At 40.0% G+C, this 21,607-nt stretch overlaps 1 protein-coding gene across 1 annotated transcript in view; it reads left to right on the forward strand.

The window, feature by feature from the left end:
* The window catches only part of LOC126284215 (phenoloxidase 2-like), a 112,744-nt gene that overhangs the window by 19,494 nt on the left and 71,643 nt on the right, over positions 1-21,607 (forward strand). Inside the window, exons 3-5 of the mRNA XM_049982986.1 lie at positions 3,492-3,687; positions 6,266-6,489; positions 20,744-20,946. Of these exons, the coding sequence (XP_049838943.1) occupies positions 3,492-3,687; positions 6,266-6,489; positions 20,744-20,946 (623 nt within the window). The remainder of the gene's footprint in view (positions 1-3,491; positions 3,688-6,265; positions 6,490-20,743; positions 20,947-21,607) is intronic.

Consider the following 21,607-nt stretch of genomic DNA (forward strand, 5'->3'; position numbering starts at 1 on the left):
GATTCATACTTTTAAACATAGATAAAGATTAATATGCAGAATTATTCTTTGATGATGTAAAAGTGGCGTAGCTGTAAATATGACTTTAAAAGTTTCCCAAAGGTTTTGAAATTAGTATTTGCTTTGCTATCGTGAAATTTGTTATTGTGACTAACACTTTCAGCTGCTGAATTAAGCAACTTTATTCACTATCAGTTTCAGCCTGTGAGACTATCTTCAAGTTCATGAGTATATACAAAAATTTATTCAATAGTAGATGTAAAACTTTACAAAAATTATAAAATTACTCTAAAAAGTTTCATGGTAAAACACAAACATTGAGATTCATATTTGGTGTCATTAGTATATCTTTGTCACAGGTTTGTAACCAGAGCCACTGACACAAATATGAATTTCAGATTTTGTTTCTTACCACAAATCTTCTCGGAGTACTTTTACATTTTTTGTATAGAAATTGTATCTACTATTGAACGTTTATGTCATATATGCATCCATACATCTAAATATGGTCGTATAGACTGAAACTGATAATGTAAAGTTCTTTAATTTGGCTACAAGTTTACAGTGATGAGCCAAAACATTGTGACCACCTGCTTAATAGCTTGTTTGTTCATCTTTGGAACAAAATACATTAATGATTCTGCATATCAGCGATCCAACAGCTTGTTGGTAGGTTTGTGGGTGTATGTGGCATTAGATGTCTATGCACAAGTCATGTAATTTGCGTAAATAACAGCTCACTAATTTGCATATGCGATGATGATGCCCAATAGCAACCCGGATGGGTTCCATAGGATTTACATAGGTGAATTTGGTCGCCAAGACATCAATGTGAGTTCACTATAATGCTCCACAAATCAATGTAGCACAGTCACATGTCCAAAACATGGACAATTATGTTGCTGAAAAATGACTCCGCTGTTGAGGAAGATGTCAAGCGTGAAGGGATTGTATGTTGTTCACAGCTGTCAGCGTGTCTTTAATTACTACCACAGGTCCTGTGCAAGAGCAGGAGAATGTCACTCATAGCATAATGCTGCTCCCATCAACCTGTGTCCGTGGTGTGCTGCACATTTCAAACCACTGTTTACCTCAGTGACGGCATTTGTGGAGATGTTCATTGACCTAGTGTAACAAAAATTTGATTCACATGAAGAGCTGGCATGTTTCCATTGTTTGATGGTAGAATCCTGTTGGTCCTATCCCCACTGCAGTCATAACTGATGATGATGTTGGGTCAACATGTGAACACATGGGGTGATCTACTGTGAAGCTCCACGTTCAACACTGTACGATTAACAGTGTGCTCCAAAACAGTTGTGCATGCATGAGCATTATGCTCTTTCGTCAGAGATGCCACAGATCACCATGTATCCTATTTTACTGAGCAGACAAACCTCTGGACTCCATGTTGTGTGAAGAATCACAGATATTCAACCATTTAGCATCTAGTGGCAGTTTCACTGCCCTTCTACCTCTTTCCGCAGATGCTCAGAACACTACCATGTGAAAATTTGACCATCTTCACTGTTTTTGTGATACTTGTTCACAGACTCTGCATAATAATAATCTGCCCTTTGTCAGACTCACTTACCCCAATGGATTTCCCCATTTGCAGCCCATATCTTCGCTAGGGTGATCCCCTGTCCATGTCTGCTCTGCTTATATACTTTTGTTACCATGTCACATGCCTGCAGTGCCACCAGGTGTCAAATAACATCATGGTGAGCATGGTCATAATGTTATGGCTTATCAGTGCATGTTGAAGAAAACGTGTATGTGTTGGAATATCAAAAATTACGAAAAGGATAATCTATTGACCAAAGTCTTCTTCAGAAAAGAAAGGAAAAAAATGCACACACATAGATTTACTTGAGCAGCCACACCTCACATGCACATGACTGCTATCTCCAGCCATGGTCATGTGTGTATGTGTGAGGTGTGGCTGCTTGAGTGAATGTGTGTGTGTGTGTGTGTGTGTGTGTGTTTTCCTTTGTTTTCTGGAGAAGACTTTGGCTGAAAACTCATTGTGTAACAGTCTTTTCATTGTGCCTGTCTGCAACTCGACGTGTCATCTTTACAGTGAATAGCAATCTGTCCTTTCCATAACTGTTGACATTCCAACCAGAACTTTCCATTGTTTGTATGTACTGGAAGTTTAAAAAGTTGTCAATGTATGTAATCAGGATAGGGAGTCACTGATGACACTATGCAAATTGTGTTGAAAAAGTTCCAGACGTTTGTTGTGTAAACCAATGAAATATAGGATACTTTCGTCAGTGGAGATGTGGGTGCAGGCATTTTTGCACAGCTGTGAATTTCTTCCCGCCAACAGAAAACATCAGCTGCTAGCAATGAGCCTATGAGAGAATTGGTTTCCAGTAAGTTGTAAAATGATGGGATATATTTAGCAGTGATTTGCACAAAATTTTGCCAAAAGCTTGGCAGTACCCAAGTGAAAAGCATTCACAAGACTTGACAGACTTCTGGGAATGATACAATGAACAAGGCATAGATAAAGGAGTGGTATAACCTCTTCAAAGATGACAAGCACATCAGTGGACAGTGGACCACATTCAGGTAGACACTTAACATGCCAAAGAATGGTACATTCAATTTTGACCAACAGATTGTGCATGAGGAGAATATCACTTATGCCTAAACTGCTGAAAAAGGAGCATAAGCTATCCCATCTGCATACTGCACAGGACATGCTGGACAAAGCAAACAGTAAATCCAATTTTCTGAAATAATGAGATTGCAGGTCTTTCTGCAACACTGTGATCATAGGTGATGAAATGTGGTTTTACGTGTGCATCCCAGAAACCAAGATCCAAGATGCAGTCATCTCGTTTTGTCGCATTCTTCAAGCTGTGTGGCACAAATGACCGGATCTGCGGACAGCAAAAACTTGGTAGCTGTCACAATAATGTACCTGCACTTTCTGCACATCTGATTCCTCACCAACCACAACATTCCTATCGTTAGTCAGGCTATCTACCAACATGGCTCCATGTCATTTTGGGCTGTTTTCCAAATTGAAAATGCCCATGAAATGAACATTATTTGAATCAAGAGAAAACATCATGCAGAATGCAATGACCCCCATTGATAACTTTTCAAAAAGACACTTTCCAGAAGTGTTTCCAACAATGGCATGAGCAATGGAATTTGGTGTATTGCTAAGGAGACTACTTTGAAGAGGGTTAGGGTTCTGTATCTCCAAATCAACTAATATATTTCTGCCAACCAGAGTTTCAATACTTCCTAAACACACCTCATAAATAACAAGCAAGAAACAGTCATAATGGTCTCGTGTTCTTTCATTGTTAGGAATGTAGTAGAAATTTCCTAATATTTTCTTATTATGTTAGAGAACTCTCAACAGCACACAGCTTGCATGAATTAGAAGAAAAGGCTCAGAAAATCTAGGATGTTTCCCAGTTTTAAATGTCACGTCACTGTTATTTGTTTTATCATTTCATTTTCAGCCATCACGCTATCAGCCAATAGCTTCAGATTTAGCTGATAGGTGGGGTGGACCTTCAAATAAAATAGAAATAGATGTGCGGTCCATCACACTGCCTGATCTGTCATTTCCTATGAGCCTTGGTCGTAAAGAGAACTTCTCTCCATTTATACCACATCATCGAAGAATGGCAGAAAGACTTGTAGAAACATTTATGGGTGAGTAGTGTAGCAGAGAAGTTTAATGGTCATTATACAAATATATTCTTAATGTATTTTCTTTTTTTAATGAGACTGATAAATATTTTTTTGAACCAGCACAAATAAGCACACAGCTCTTACACAGGACATTTTAAGCTGTTTAAAATGAGAAATGTAGCTTTTTATGATGTGTAACTGCTTGTTTGTAACTATTTCTCAAACTAAATGTAAGATGTCATGAATTTTCCACAGTTTGGCTTGTAGTTTATTTTCTGTAGGCCAGAAAATTTTCTGTTTTATCAGTTTAATTTGCTTGTCACTACTTAGAAGCTCAATAAATTATCTGTTTCATCAATGTAATTAATGCGACAATTCTCAGAACACTAAAGCAAATGAGGGTCTGAGAAATAGAACATTATAAAGAAACAGCACATCCAGACAGTGGGAACTGACGATCGACCTATATAATCTGTGGATATAATTCTGAGTGCAAAGGAATCTGATATGGGGTTCTCCATGGCTCAGTTTAGGTCCACTATTGCTTCTCATGTATATAAACAACCTTCTGCCTAATACACAACAAACAGAGTTAGTTCTTTTAACAGATGACACTAGTACTGTGATCAGCCCAAGCATACACACAGAAACAGAAGAAACAGTAAACATTGTTCTTAGAAGTATCATTGACTGGTTTTCTGAAAATGGTCTCACACTAAATTTTAAAAAGGCAACAATTTATTCACTTCTGCGTGTCTGGGGGTACTATGCCAGTGATAAGTGTAACACATGGTGAGGACATAAAAATCTGGTTGGAAACTTCAAAATCCTTAGGTGTCCATACTGATGAGAATATAAACTGGAAAAAGCACATTTTGGAACTCCTAAAACAACGTAGTTCAGCCACATTTACACTTAGAATCATTGCAAATTTTGAGAAGAGACAAATCAGTAAGTTGACATATTTTGCATATTTTCATTCAAGAATGTCATATGGTACAATGTTCTGAGGTAACTCAACTTTAAGAAACAAAACTCTTTATTGCTCAAAAACGTACTGTAAGAATAATATGTGATGCTCACTCACGATCATCTAGTAGACATTTATTTAAGGACTTGGCCATTCTGACTGCTGCTGCACAGTATATTTATTCCCTCATGAAGTTCATTCTAAATAATTCACTGCAGCTGAAAAGGAACAATGATGAACATAATTACAATATCACAAGGAAAAATGACATCTATTGCTCCACATTAAATTTTTCTGTAACACAAAAGACATGCACACTGCTGCAACTAAAACTTTTGGTCACTTAACCAAATAATATAAAATATCTGACAGACAGCAAAGTAAAATTTGAAAACAAACTGAAAAAGTTTATCCTTGGCATCTCCTATTCTGTAGAAGAATTTCTGTTTTTGTAATGTGCAAAAGGTGGTGTGTAGGAATTACTAACAACCCACATCTGTATTATCTGTATTTTTTTAAACTGTTATATGTTCAGCATGTACCCATATTTATGGAATTAATTTGTGATGTGAATGTGAAATGAATTGTTCCACATCATTACAGTTTATCATGCAAAATGATCCATGGGACATGAAACAAAATAACTGTAAACAGCATGGATGTTAATAAGAACACCCCTTCTAAAATACCTGCCAGCTGAACTCATAGATTGTCAATCAAATTGTGAAGCCAACAATGGAGTAGTGAATGATAAATACTCAGAAAATAGTGAATCCAGTTGAGTGGTAGAAATGTACATATTTTGGAAATTTGTGGTGAGTTCCTATTGGACCAAACTGCTGAGGTTATTGGTCCCTAGGCTTACACACTGCTTAATCTAACTTAAACTAACTTACGCTAAGGATAACACACACACTTATGTCTGCGGGATGGCGCGGACCTCTGACGGGGGGGAGCCGCACAAACTGTGGCAAGGTGCCTCAGACCACACGGCTACCCCACACAGTGAGAGGTACATAAAAACGAATTGTAATGTAGTATTGCAGCTTACAAATTTATGGCCTTCTCAGACTTGTACGTGTACACACACACACACACACACACACACACACACACACACACACACACACACACACTCTCTCTCTCTCTCTCTCTCTCTCTCTCTCTCTCTCTCTCTCTCTCTTCTCTCTCTCTCTCTCTCTCTCTCTCTCTCTCTCACACACACACACACACACACACACACACACACACACACACAGCTAGTGTTCCAGCAAGGGCTGTATTGTTGTGACTTCTTTTCTTTTTATTTATTTGTTTTGGTAGAAAATGGGGGAGGGTAAATGATCTCATTTGTAGATGCTGGTAAAGAATAACATTTCCCAAACTGTTACTGTTTTGTTTACATACAAGTATAAGACTGAAGACACTTTCTGCACTGAAGAGAAATGGTAGTTCTCATGTTGTGGAGGGGAATACTGAGGATATGGAGGGTACCAGTAATTTAGAAGTAAAAGTTCTTGTAACTCTGAACACGAAAATCAATTGCAGAAATGAGACACCATTTTAAGCTGAATATGTTTACATTAAAATTATAGCATCCATCTCACAAACTATTTTACCTTTTTTCAGGAATGCGCACATATGAAGATTTTTTGTCCTTGTCAATCTACTGCCGTGACCGCATAAACCCATACATGTATGCTTACGCACTGTCAATTGCCATTATTCATCGACCAGACACACGAAATATACCGCTGCCTCCTCTAAGTGAAGTGTTTCCAGATAAGTTTATGGACAGCTCTATCTTTGGACAAGCTCGTCAGGAAGCAAATGTTGTTGGTGAAGGGAACAGGGTAAGCCATGCACATTTTCTAGCACAATATTCTTTAATGGAAGAGTAATATTACATATTAGTGTTTGTAGAAGGCATGAATATTGCATGTGTATTATACACACTGTACACTATATGACCATATACACAGGATCATGCGTATGTTAGCAGATTGTGTTGGACAAAAGTTTCAGCATCTTTTATAGTCTCCTCTACATACAATTCATTCCTGCTATCATGAGGGTAGAGGTACCAGACATTGATTTGGGAGACAGTGTTGTGTGTTGAATCCTCCAGTTTTCGAAATTGTCTTGAATGTTTTATCCACATGTTAAATTGGGATCAGGTCACTGATCATACTGAGCAGGGTAAATGATTTTCATGTAGTCTTTGCCTTCTTATCTGTGATTCATTGTGTAGTTATGTACTCTGGTGCAAAGCTCCCATCTAACATAACACAAGAAATTTGAAGAAAGAAAAGAAATATATATATATTTCTGTTTACTATCATCCACAGTCCTGCAGCACTATAGAAGTGACAACTTTTTCTAACTGGACTCTTAATAAAGTGATTTATTTATGATCACAATTTCGCAGTTAATAAATCACTGTGAAGTGCATCAGTACATATTCTGTAAATTGAAGGTGGAGGGAGAAGAAAGGAAAAGAAGAGAAGGAGCTATCAATTTCACTTGCATCAAGATTTTAAGCCAAGTCAGCGGTGACGGGCGGACCTGTATTGTAACCATGGATCTCCTGCTTATCTGGCAATTGCATTAACCACTGCACCATTGGGACACAGTGTTTATCGCAATTGTGTGGACTATCTCGGCACGCCTCTTGGCTGACCTACAGTCTAACCTAGTATCAACTATCCGCAGTCCCCATCCATGTCCTCCATGCTTGCTGCTTTCAAATTTCCACTGGAGAGCAGCCATTGTGTATCTGCACTGAAGGTGGTGGATTAATTACCCATCAAGATGAATCAAATGTATTAGTACATGGTGTCTTTTCTTTTGGACATGACCGAAAGAGGAAAACACAGCGTGGAATCCGCAACTGTGATACATATTATGTAAATTGAAGGTGGAGGGGGAGAAAGGAAAGGAAAGTGAAGAAACTATTGATGTCAATTGTATCAGGACTTTATGCAGAATCAACAGTGATGAGTGAAAATATGTGCAGGACTGCCTATTAGCCAGTTGCATTAATCACTGCACTATCCAGACTCAGTGTTTATCAGGATTGCGTGGACTATTTTGGCAAACCTCTCAGCCAACCCACATTCTCACCTAGTGCCAACTATCTGCAGTGATTGTCTAAGTCCTCCATGCTTGCTACTTTGAGATTCCTGCAGGAGGTTGGACGCAGTTGTACAATCACACTAAAAGTAGTGGATTCGTTACCCTTTGAGGTGAATCACTTGTATGAATGTGTGGTGCCTGTTCTTTTGGACATGTCTGAAAGAACAGACACCATGCATCCATACAATACATATTCACTCCTGTTGAGGGAACATTGTCCTCATGTCAACCACATTTACACATTCCATGCCATAAATCATAATCTGTATAAAAGAACATAGGATCTTAAATAATAATTCATTTAGAATTCTTATCAGTACTGCAGAATACACGTGCACCAGATGTGACATTTGACATGAGGACAATGTTCTCTTAAGACTGATTACACACTGATGCTCTGCATAGTGAGGTGCTGCTTGAGAATATACACAACATATACATACATGATGTTTTGCAAGCCACCAAATGGTGCATGGATGATAGTACCTTGTACCACTACTAGTCTTTTTCTTTCCTGCTCCTCTCATAAATGGAGCGAGGGAAAAATGACTGTCTTTATGCCTCCACATGATCCCTAATTTCTCTTATCTTATTTTGTAGTCCTGCTGTGAAATGTATTGGTGGCAATAGAATTTCTGCAATCAGTCTCAAATGCTGGGTCTCTAAATTTACTCAGTGGTATTTGGTGAAACGAACATTATCTTCCACCTAGGAATTCCCATTTGAATTCATGAAGCATCTCCATAATACTTGCATGTTGATTGAACCTACTGGTAACAAATCTAGCAGCATCTGAATTCCTTCAATGTCTTCCTTTAATATGATGTTGTAGGGTTCCCAGACATTCAAGCAGTACTCAAGAATGGGTCATGTTTTCTTAATAGATGAGCTGCACTTCCCAAAATTCTCCCAATAAATGGAAGTTGACTGTTCGCATCCCGACTGCCATCTTTATGTGCCCATTATTTTTCATACCACTTTTGAACGCTACACCTAGATATTTTATTGACATGATTGTGTCAAGGAGCACACTATGAATGCTGTATTTGAACATTACAGGATTGTTTTTCCTATTCATCTGCATTAACGTACATTTTTTCACATGTAGAACAAGCTGCCATTCATCATGCCAACTAGCAATTCTGTCTGAGTCATCTGTATTCTCCCACAGTCACTCAACATTGACATCTTCCCATACACCACAGTGTCACACGCAAAAAGTCACAGACAGCTACTCATCCTGTCTGCCATATCATTTATGTATATGGAGAATAAAAGTGGGGCATTCCTGAAGATACTATTGTCTCTGAGAAACACTTGTCATCGAGGATAACGTTATCCTCGATGGCAAGTGTTCATCATGGACTACAGTATCATCGAGAACATGCCACGGTCATGTGATAGAAACACTTTCATTCTCCATATATATAAACGATCTGAGTGACAGGATGAGCAGCAGTCTGTGACTTTTTACTGATGATGCCACTGTGTGTGGGAAGATGTCATCATTGAGTGACTGTAGGAGGATCCCAGACGTCTTAGACAGAATCGCTAGTTGATGTGATGAGCGGCAGCTTGTTCTAAATGTGGGAAAATGTACATTAATGCAGACGAATAGGAGAAACAACTCTGTCCTGCTCAAATACTGCATTAATAGTGTGCTGCTTGAGATAATCAGAGTGATTAAATATTTAGGTGTAACACTGAAAATCTGGGAATATGAAATCGTTTTGATGTATAGGAAATGTTGCTAATCAGAAATTCATGGGTGCTCTTCTCCTTACACATTGTGAATCTCCTTGTTTATATGTATGAGCACCATATTACAAATTAGGGTAAATTACATGGAATCACTAATTAGGCAATTAATTAACTAATGTATGTAATTTTGTACAGAAAAATTAAAGTATCAAAAATATGTAGTCAAAGTTTTGTATGTAACAGGGGCTATGACAAAATCTTTCATGGAATTGGGGCTGCTTATGAATTGGAATGCTGATTATTTCTTCAGTCAGCTAGTTTCCAATAATTTAAAGTACTTTGCAGGAAGGTGGCAATGCTTAGCTTTCTGTTGGCATGGATCATTATATGGAATTAAGCTGACTAACTCACAAAGTTTTTCACATATCAAACTACAGTGCTAACTTTAATTAACTGTAATTTTTAACTAACATACTTTATAGGAATACTGATGGTATTCCTGGAATCAGCCTAGCCTTAACATATGTACAAACAATAAATTTAAATAGGGGAAAGCTTAATTACGCATTTGGAGATGAAGAGAAAATTAGAATAAGGCAAAAAAGTTAATATCAGGGATCACAAATATAGCAGATGGGATACAACAATCTTGCTGTATCACAATTGATGCTTTCTAAATCTGTGGATATAAGCTTTTCTATTTGAAGAAACTCAGAATATGTACAAGAATTCCGCAGCAAACCAATGTTAAGGATATTTGTCTATAATTTTGCAAGTCTGCTCTTTTACCCTTCTTATATATAGGAGTCACCTGCAGTTTTTTCTTATTGCTTGAGGCTTTGCACTTGGTGAGAGATTCGTGATTCTGAGCTAAGTAAGGTGCTACTGCTATAGGGTACTCTTTGTAAAACTAAATACGGATTCCATCTGGATCAGTTGCTTCTCTGTGCCAGAGATGCCTGTTACTATGTCTTCCATACAGCAGCTGAAATTAGGATTTTAAATAAAAAAACATTAATAATGGTCGGGGGTGGTGGTGGTGCGGGGGGGGGGGGGGGGGGTGGATGTTGTTGTTTTGAAAAATTAAAAATGTACCTCGTTAGCCACTCCTTCTAAAAACCATCTGACCTGCTAGGGAGCAAGCAAAACAGTATTTTGAGCTACATTGGAAGTAGCAATCTTTACAGAAAGTTTATTGATGTACTGTAAACAGAGCTCAGGATTTACAGGTAAAGGTAACTATTTTCTTTGGAGAATGCCATTGTGAGTCAAGGAAATATTAAGTTGTTGATATTAAATAACCAGCAGATATTTAATACAGATTTTGTCAAAATAGCAACTTTCTTTCTAATTTACTTGCTTAAATTTACCTGGAATAGCATGGATAGTATTTAGCACTATAGTAATAGTTTATTGTTAATGCACTATATGGATTAAGTTTCTCTGATTTGCTAGTCTTTTGTTAATCTGTATCTAGACTCCTTCCACATCCATGAAGGTTCTCCTTTGTGGTGGGATCTACAGAACACACTGAATGAATGAACACAAAGCTTGGGGCAAATGTTGCATAATCCACAAAATGTGCAGGCAAGCAGTGGAAAAAGAAATTAATTAATCATATGACATGGGTAACTGGGAATCCCTACCTGGGGGAAGTTCGGCCAGTGAGTTGCAAGTCCTTTTAGTTGATGCCACATTGAGCAACTTGTGTGTTGGTGATGACAAAATGATAGTAAGAAACACACAGTACCCAGTCCCCAAGCAGAGAAAATCTCTGACCCAACTGGGAATTGAACCCGGACCCACTGCTGCATAGCAGTCAGACATATCGACCACTCAGCTAAGATGTTGATTACACAAGCTGTGGAAGAGAGCATCTACCAGAATCGTAGAGTTAGGAGCAGGGTGAACTCACTGACATTCTACACACATTCTGCACTTTTCATTGTTTAGTCGACACCAGATTTAGTCCGTACTTGTAGACAGTGGCACTGGCACCTCTGCCACAATGCCTGTACCTATTTCTGCCTGTTTCTGTCTGCTACACTCTAATAGTTTTTGCTCTCCTTATCAATGCCGTGTTCACAAACTAATATCACTGATACCAAGGCAAAATCTTTTTTCATCACCAATAATTAATTGGTGTCATTCAGCCTTTGAGTACAAACTCTCACTACAGCACAGGATTTGGGCACTTTGAGGTTACACCTGAGAGAGTGCCCAGTGAGCAGCGTCATATTTCACAGCTTGTCTTCCACCAGACACATCCTGAGGCTCCAAGATGACAGTGTGTGTACAATATTGGTCCTAATATGTGTTACAGCTTTTGTGCAGTTTACAATGGCAGATGGCAATTCACCCATGCATCAGTTCATGCTGTCATCTGCAAATAGGACAACAAGCTTGTGCACATCTCTTGGCCTGCCTCTGGCAACATCCACAGCCATCTGACACCTTATATTCAACATATTGGGCATTTCGTGTACAAAAAAATCTCCTAAAGAACCCTAAGATACGATGGGATGTACCCTCTGCTGTGCCCTTCACAGTTGTTTGTGCAGTATACATGTAGGTTTATACTCCTGCAAGCCCATAACTGAACTCATATGAAACTGAGAAAACTGCATATAGTGTGGTCATTTATGCCATCCTGATATCTTTACTAAGTTTAACAATTCAATCTTGTGATTGAAATATTAGACCACTATATCATCTAGCCTAATACAGTTGTTATGGACTCAGCATTTCATACTCAGGATATAATTTCTCCACAACATGGCTCTTTCAGCCATTGTATTTCTACATCTACATCTTAATACCATTGTGAGGTGCATGGCAGAGGGTATGTCCCATTTTACCAGCTATTAGGTTTTCCTGCTGTTCCATTCACGTGTGGAGCATGAGTAGAATGATTATTTGAATGCCTCTGTGTGTGCAATAATTACTCTGATCGTGTCCTCATGATGCTTACGGTAGTGCTACATGGAGGGTTGCAGTACTTATATATTCCTAGAGTCTTCATTTAAAGCTGGTTCCTGAAACTTTGTTAATATACTTTCTCGGGATAGTTTACGTCTATCTTCAAGAGTCGTGCAGTTCAGTTCCTTCAGTATCTCTGTGGCACTCTGACAAGGATCAGACAAACCTATGACCATTTAAGCTGCCCTTCTCCATATATTTTCAATATTCCCTGTTAGTCCTCCTTCCATTTCATATCCCTACATAGTGTTACACCCAGCTATTGGTATCAGCTGGTCAATTCCAACAGTGACTCATTGATATTATAGTCTTAGGATATGTGCTACACCAACCCTCCACGAATAAATGATTTTTCTATGTCACATATTTAGAGGTGTTTAAATTTTATTCCAATTCTTTATATTCTGAATTTTCAAATGGAAATTCTTATGCAACAGAACAGTTACCAATATTTTAAGGGATAGCTTCCCTTATTAATAAAATGAAATTTAACACAATCATACTATGACTGAAGCTTTCAGTATGGAAATCACCCCCTGGTTATAATGGAAATTAAAGGTTGCCATGTCAGATCTTGATAATATAAAGGATATTTTGTTGTAATATTGGCTTTATGAGCCTCTCAGAAGACAAAACAGAAGTGTACTATGATCTGAGGTAACTGCTGAACCGCTGTCATCAGTATTTATGATAACTTGTCCTGTTAAAAGCATTGTAGTATTTCTGATGACTTGTACCATTGAGGCTATCCTGAGATTTTGTTTCTGTTTGAGTTGTGTGAAATTATCCTGTGATTTTCCTTCTATCATATGATTTTCCTTCCTTAGTTTCTCAAAGAGTAAATTAAATAGAATACATGGGAAACATTCAACAGTCTTCATACATGAGATGATAGTAAATTTGAAGAAATGGTGTATAACCATTGCATTTTACTCAGAAAAGGCTAAAGCCAATAAACATGCAGTTTCAGCACAATGATACCAAAATAAATGAGTCCAAAAGACTAGCAAACTTTACCAATCTGTATTTCAGCAACATTGCAACCAAAATGCAACAGAAGTTCCTCAAAACAAAGCATTTACAAATGCTGAACAAAATACCATACACAATGATGTTATGACCAACCACAGCAGAAGAAGTATGCAATGTTGTGAGTAACCTAAAATGTAAAAATTCAACAGGCATAGATGAAGTACCTGTGTGCTTATTGAAGGACTACATAGACAACATCAAAGACCCTTGATTGCACATCAAAAACAGACTCATGGGGTACTTAAGAAAGTTATGCCTTCCGAGTAAAGAGAAATTCGGTCTCTGGCCTGGCAAAAGCACAAATTCAACTGTAGCTCATTTCTCAAATGTTATCCTCGAAGCACTAGACAAAGGAGACCACATAACAGGGTTCTTCCTTTATTTGACCAAAGTGTTTGATTGACATAGCAGACGACACAATTTTGCTAAACAAACTAAATGCACTAGGAGTAAGAGGAGTAAAAAACATGTGGTTTCATTCATACCTGCAAAACAGGGTCCAACAGGTGGAGATCACTCAAACTAATTCCAATCATACCTTTTCATACCTTTCAAACCCAGAATACATCAATCTAGGAGTCCCCCAAGGAAGTGTGCTGGGTCCAATTCTCTTTTTAATATACATCAATGATTTTCCACAAAGCGTCAAACATGGTTAATCAGTACTGTTTGCTGATGACAGTAACATCTTAATCAAAGCTGAGTCACCAAGTGTACTCACTGAAAAAGCCAAGGAAACACTTAAGCATCTATGCCAGTGGATAGAGACTAGTAAATTAACCCTAAATGTATATACACTCCTGGAAATTGAAATAAGAACACCGTGAATTCATTGTCCCAGGAAGGGGAAACTTTATTGACACATTCCTGGGGTCAGATACATCACATGATCACACTGACAGAACCACAGGCACATAGACACAGGCAACAGAGCATGCACAATGTCGGCACTAGTACAGTGTATATCCACCTTTCGCAGCAATGCAGGCAGCTATTCTCCCATGGAGATGATCGTAGAGATGCTGGATGTAGTCCTGTGGAACGGTTTGCCATGCCATTTCCACCTGGCGCCTCAGATGGACCAGCGTTCATGCTGGACGTGCAGACCGCGTGAGACGACGCTTCATCCAGTCCCAAACATGCTCAATGGGGGACAGATCCGGAGATCTTGCTGGTCAGGGTAGTTGACTTACACCTTCTAGAGCACGTTGGGTGGCACGAGATACATGCGGACGTGCGTTGTCCTGTTGGAACAGCAAGTTCCCTTGCCGGTCTAGGAATGGTAGAACGATGGGTTCGATGACGGTTTGGATGTACCGTGCACTATTCAGTGTCCCCTCGACGATCACCAGAGGTGTACGGCCAGTGTAGGAGATTGCTCCCCACACCATGATGCCGGGTGTTGGCCCTGTGTGCCTCGGTCGTATGCAGTCCTGATTGTGGCGCTCACTTGCACGGCGCCAAACACGCATACGACCATCATTGGCACCAAGGCAGAAGCGACTCTCATCGCTGAAGACGACACGTCTTCATTCGTCCCTCCATTCACGCCTGTCGCGACACCACTGGAGGCGGGCTGCACGATGTTGGGGCGTGAGCGAAAGACGGCCTAACGGTGTGCGGGACTGTAGCCCAGCTTCATGGAGACGGTTGCGAATGGTCCTCGCCGATACCCCAGGAGCAACAGTGTCCCTAATTTGCTGGGAAGTGGCGGTGCGGTCCCCTACGGCACTGCGTAGGATCCTACGGTCTTGGCGTGCATCCGTGTGTCGCTGCGGTCCGGTCCCAGGTCGACGGGCATGTGCACCTTCCGCCGACCACTGGCGACAACATCGATGTACTGTGGAGACCTCACGCCCCACGTGTTGAGCAATTCGGCGGTACGTCCACCCGGCCTCCCGCATGCCCACTATACGCCCTCGCTCAAAGTCCGTCAACTGCACATACGGTTCACGTCCATGCTGTCGCGGCATGCTACCAGTGTTAAAGACTGCGATGGAGCTCCGTATGCCATGGCAAACTGGCTGACACTGACGGCGGCGGTGCACAAATGCTGCGCAGCTAGCGCCATTCGACGGCCAACACCGTGGTTCCTGGTGTGTCCGCTGTGCCGTGCGTGTGATCATTGCTTGTACAGCCCTCTCGCAGTGTCCGGAGCAAGTATGGTGGTTCTGACACACCGGTGTCAATGTGTTCTTTTTTCCATTTACAGGAGTCTATATACAATAGGTACACTGGCCGTACACCTCTGGTGATCGTCGAGGGGACACTGAATAGTGCACGGTACATCCAAACCGTCATCGAACCCATCGTTCTACCATTCCTAGACCGGCAAGGGAACTTGCTGTTCCAACAGGACAATGCACATCCGCATGTATCCCGTGCCACCCAACGTGCTCTAGAAGGTGTAAGTCAACTACCCTGGCCAGCAAGATCTCCGTATCTGTCCCCCATTGAGCATGTTTGGGACTGGATGAAGCGTCGTCTCACGCGGTCTTTACGTCCAGCACGAACGCTGGTCCAACTGAGGCACCAGGTGGAAATGGCATGGCAAGCCGTTCCACAGGACTACATCCAGCATCTCTATGATCGTCTCCATGGGAGAATAGCAGCCTGCATTGCTGTGAATGGTGGATATACACTGTACTAGTGCCGACATTGAGCATGCTCTGTTGCCTGTGTCTATGTGCCTGTGGTTCTGTCAGTGTGATCATGTGATGTATCTGACCCCAGGAATGTGTCAATAAAGTTTCCCCTTCCTGGGACAATGAATTCACGGTGTTCTTATTTCAATTTCCAGGAGTGTACTTATGTAGTCAAAATCCGTACGATAATCTACAGATGGACCCCAAGGTCCGGTACCGCCTAGACTATATGGACTCCCGAAGGTTTACAAAGAGGGGGTACCATTACGCCCCATTGTCAGCAACATCAGGGCACCTACATATTTGTTGGCCAAATACCTGACGGGAATATTAAGTCCTTATGTGGGTAAATGCCCTCATCACATCCGTAATTCCGTGGATTTTGTTAAACGCCTTGATAGCTTCAGGTTGGATGAGTCAGATATCATGGTGAGTTTTGACGTCGTTTCCTTGTTTACAAGGGTACCCCTGCGAGAGTCGCTAGAGTTGATTGGTCAGAGGTTTGACGAGAATACCACTGAACTTTTTAGGCATGTCTTGACTTCCACGTATTTTCTTTTTAATGGAGAATACTACGAACAAACGGAGGGAGTCGCCATGGGTAGCCCACTCTCACCGGTGGTGGCGAATTTGTACATGGAGAACTTCGAGGAGGAAGCCCTGTCGTCATCCGAATGGAAACCTACTTGCTTTTTCCGTTACGTGGACGACACGTTCGTCATCTGGCCACATGGTATGGATAAACTCCTTGACTTCCTTACACATCTAAACTCCATACACCCCAACATCAAATTCACTATGGAGACTGAAAAGGAGGGTAAATTACCTTTCCTTGACGTCTTGGTCAGGAGAAGGGCTGACGGCACCCTAGGTCATGGGGTGTATCGAATACAACACACACTGATCTGTATTTGCACGCAGACAGCTGCCACCACCCTTCACAGAGGAATGGGGTACTTAAAACTCTAGTACATAGGGCGCGCACTATCTCTGACACAGAGAGTCTACCCCAGGAATTGGAACATCTGAGAACTGTGTTTCGAAAAAAATGGGTACTCAGAGTGGCAGATCCAACGTGCTCTCCGCCCAACCACTGCAGCACAACCTGTTGATATGGATGAAGTCACGAGGGAGGAGGTAGGCACTGCATTTATTCCATACACAGGCGCACTCTCGGGGAAAATCGCCCGCATTCTGAAGAAACACCGTGTCAGAACTGTGTTTTGTCCTCCGAATAAAACTCGTGCACTGGTGGGGAGCGTCAAAGATGACCTCGGTTTGAGGAAGGCTGGCGTGTACCAGATTCCGTGTCAATGTGGCAAGTCGTATATTGGTCAGACGATGCGTACTGTCGAGGATCGATGCCGTGAACACCAGAGGCACACTCGACTAATGTATCCGAGCAAGTCGGCGGTCGCTGAACATTGTTTGTCGGAAAATCACGCTATGGAGTATGACCGCACGAGGATTCTGGTACAGACGCCTAGATACTGGGACAGCGTTGTTAGAGAGGCCATCGAAATTCGCACCAATGACGACCTCATAAACCGTGACTGTGGCTATAATCTTAGCAAGGCTTGGGAACCAGCGATTGGGTTAATCAAGAGTAAATCGAGCAAACGCATAGTTGTGACGACCACGGCGGACAGAGCCATCACACCAACGTCATCTCAGACGCCGTCGCAATCTGTTCCACCGCGAGACCGTGGCGCGGGGCGCGGACGGCAGAGGGAGCGCGCCGCGGGCGGAGGGTATTTAAATCGGCCGCCGCCGCGACCGAACCCAGTTCCCCCTGAGCAGCCATAGCGTACGGATCTCCGTGCCGGCACGTTCACAGGAGCTCAGTCTGTCAGTTCACCTGATGATGGCGACATGTTTGATCGCCGAAATATTGTGCCCGTTGGACACTATAGACCGGCAGTACACCCGTGGATATTTTGATTAATAAATAAATAAATAATTATACCATGCAAGATTTGAGAACAGCAAAATTCAGAACACCTGAAGATGGTGGCAGCAGCAGTCATCAAAATAGTGCGCATAAAATGGAAACAATGTGACAAAACATCTGGAAGCTCATCATGAATCAAGCAGACTGAGAAAACATGACAGATCACAACTGACACATTACATAAAAATTTTAGAATTTCTTGAACACAATCCACTTCCCCCTGAAACACACTAGTATAAAAGCAAATAGCATAATCAACTGTGGAAAGATCGAAGTGGAGAAAATATAGGGTGAGGGCTAGTTGCTTATACAGTGTGTCCCAGGAGAAATGGTCAGTATTCTAGGATATGACAGAATTATCATCTGAACAAAAAAAATCTATTAAACAACTGCAGTATAATACATACTTAAGAGCTATGAGCACTCTGTCAACTTGGATAGTAGGAGACAAATCTCTTCTACTGCAAGTTCTTTATGTTACATTTTTTGAGAGGTGGCAGTAGGAATCAAAACAAGAAAAATTGTCCAGTAAATATGGACTGTAAAGTGTGTACCTTAACTTGTTCACTAGAAGTGTTTCACAGTAGTGAAGATGAACAAGTGCTCATACCTCTTAGATATGTATCGTGTAGCCTGTGTTTACTAGACAAGTTTTTCTTGTTTTGGTCCACACTGTCTCCTCCCAAAACGTGGAAAGCAAAGAGCATGCAGTGGAAGAGATTTGTTTCACAATATCAAAGATGAAGAAGTGCTCACAGCTCTGAAGGGACACATTTTATAGCTCATGTTTACCAAATTTTTTGTTTAGAATGATTGTTCCTGTCATATCGCTGAATATTGGCAATTCTTTGTATATTATACAAGTAAGAGACCTTGTAAAAATCATTTTTTCGCCTTCTAAAAAGATAAAATGAGAGTAAAAACTAAGAGTGAATGAAGAAGAAGGATCAGCAAAAGGCACAAGAAAATCTACTCAACCACTAGGACAAGAACATCCAGAAAGTCATTTGAATGGACTAACAAAGAATGGCCCAGGAAGAACCCACCTGAAGAAGACTTCAACATTTGAATGGAAGAAGCCATATCACATCATGATAAAAATCACTGGCGACAATAATGACGATGTGCCAATTAATTTACGCTCCATATTGTAATCTGGCAGATTCTTAGAATCTCATTATTATTTTATGGGCTTTATTAGGGTTCAGTTTTGTGTTATTATTAAGATCCACATTATAATGTCTTAGACTATGTTTTGAGCACTCCCAGACATGAATTAGCCCCTGTATCAGGTAATGCAACACCTTTTGCCATGCATCAAGTTGTGCACTGCAAGCTTGTATGTTAAAGTGTCAGTATATAAAACTCATAAATTAAATAATAAACATTGAAATACTACCTTTGACAACTGTTCATGAACCATTTTGTACTGTTCAGCTTTATATCTTAAAATCAGCAAAGAGAAGCAAGTTATTTTCACAGGTTGTGATTGTAACCATGATACATGAAAATATCTGTAACTAATAGATTGAGAAGCAGTTTAAAGGTAAACAGTATTTGAACTACTTTGCTAATGACCACAACTTTTGTAAGAAACTGAAAGGCTATCTACACTATTCCAGAATACAAAATTGTAAGTAATCTAATGAAATACTTAACTTCAGTACCTGCATATTTGTAAAATGAGAGCGTATATAGTGTGGTGCTCTGCCACCACCTACTTGTTGACAATAGTTATGTTGAAAGTTTTGTCCCATACTAGGATTCGAAATTGAGGGCCATCAAACAAATGTACATTGGCAGTCTTAGTTACTTGTATCTGAAAATGGTTCTCCAATGTTCAGTTGAAGACAGTCTTTAATGTGCACTTAGTAATGCCATTGAACTTTTGGTTCAAGAGAAAACTGAATAAACTAACAAATACTCAGTACAGAACCGTAATTTGCGTAACACAGATCTAGAAAACTAAAGGGTGATGTGCCAATAGTGTGCTGAGAAACTAACTGGTTCTCTCAAATTCCATTGCTATTCACAACCCAAAGAATTATAATTACACAATCTAAAATCTTCTAAGCCATTAGACTGCACAGTTCTGCACCTCAAAATTAAGGTCCATGTATTGGGACCTTCTTGAGGAGCACTAACTGAGTGACCGGACAAATTCAGTTGCAATCAAAGTTTCGTGTTTATGTAAAGAATATTTTACCATATAATATTATATTAAACTGTTACTGAATAGTTGTTCACTACACTTTCTTTCATTGTACATTTAATTCTAGCACAGGCCATCATTGCTGCTTAATGGTGGTTATAACATTCTGTTAGTTTCTTTTAATTTCCCTTTTTTTCTGTGTGTGGTAACTGTTGAGGATATTTAAACAAATTATATTCAGTGACGTTTTGGCTTATTCTGCATCTTGTAATTGCTTTAAATAGAATATGTACTCATTTTGTATGGAGCTCTTAAATAGACTGCTTATTGCTTTTTTCAATCATTTGAGGTTAAGAAATCATACTGAAATGTGTAACCAGATTATGTACAGTAACTTATCTGGAGTGTAGCATAGAAATAATTGAATTTCATCTAGGGAAATTAATTTTTCTATTGACAGTTACTTTGACATAAAATGATGTAGTATTTTGTAATCTTTTGTTCATATTTAGTTACCAATAGTAATACCACGTGACTACACAGCATCTGATCTTGAACCAGAGCACCGTGTTGCATATTTCCGAGAAGATATTGGGGTTAATTTATTCCACTGGCAGTGGCATCTTTACTATCCATTCTCTGGCTTACCAGCTCTTGTCAATAAGAATCGACGTGGTGAGCTATTCTACTATTTGCATCAGCAGATTACCGCAAGGTTGGTATCATTTGCTTAACACATGACATTAGAAATAAAAAATACATTTTAATTATTTGCATTATAATCTATTACTGTTATATATTCACACAAATTTATTTGCCAAAATAGCTCAGTTTCTTTGAGGTAAGTAAAATTTTACATCACTTTGAAGAGCGCGTGATTTACAGCTCCTATGAACTTTTGGAAAATCATGGTTTCCATACAGCTGTATTGTCACTTCATTAAACAACCAGCTCCAGCCAGAAACAAATATTTCAATTTACAGTTAGTTAGTTAGATACTTAGGTGTTCCATTGATCAATAGCACGAAAAAACTGTTATGATGTGGAACGTGTCAAATGCACAAGAAATGTGCACAGGAAACAAGGTTTTTTTTACGTTATAGTGTTATACCTAAATATTTCTGTTATCTGTTATCTGTTTCCCTCAGACAACCATGCCTCCATCCTTGCTATCTTCCCTGTTTTCCTTTCCCTGTTGCTTCATAACCTGGGTGGTGAGTAACTAAATCCACTTTCCCTTCTTCCCTTTCTTTCCCCTCTCTCCTCCCTGATGAAGGAACATTTATTCTGAAAGCTAGGAACTTAAATTTTCGGTTGTTTTTTTGTGTTTCTATCAGCTGTACTGAGCTGAGGTAAGTACTGGCCAGCCCCTCTAT

The sequence above is a fragment of the Schistocerca gregaria genome, chromosome 8, assembly GCF_023897955.1.
Source record: "Schistocerca gregaria isolate iqSchGreg1 chromosome 8, iqSchGreg1.2, whole genome shotgun sequence".
NCBI lineage: Eukaryota > Metazoa > Arthropoda > Insecta > Orthoptera > Acrididae > Schistocerca > Schistocerca gregaria.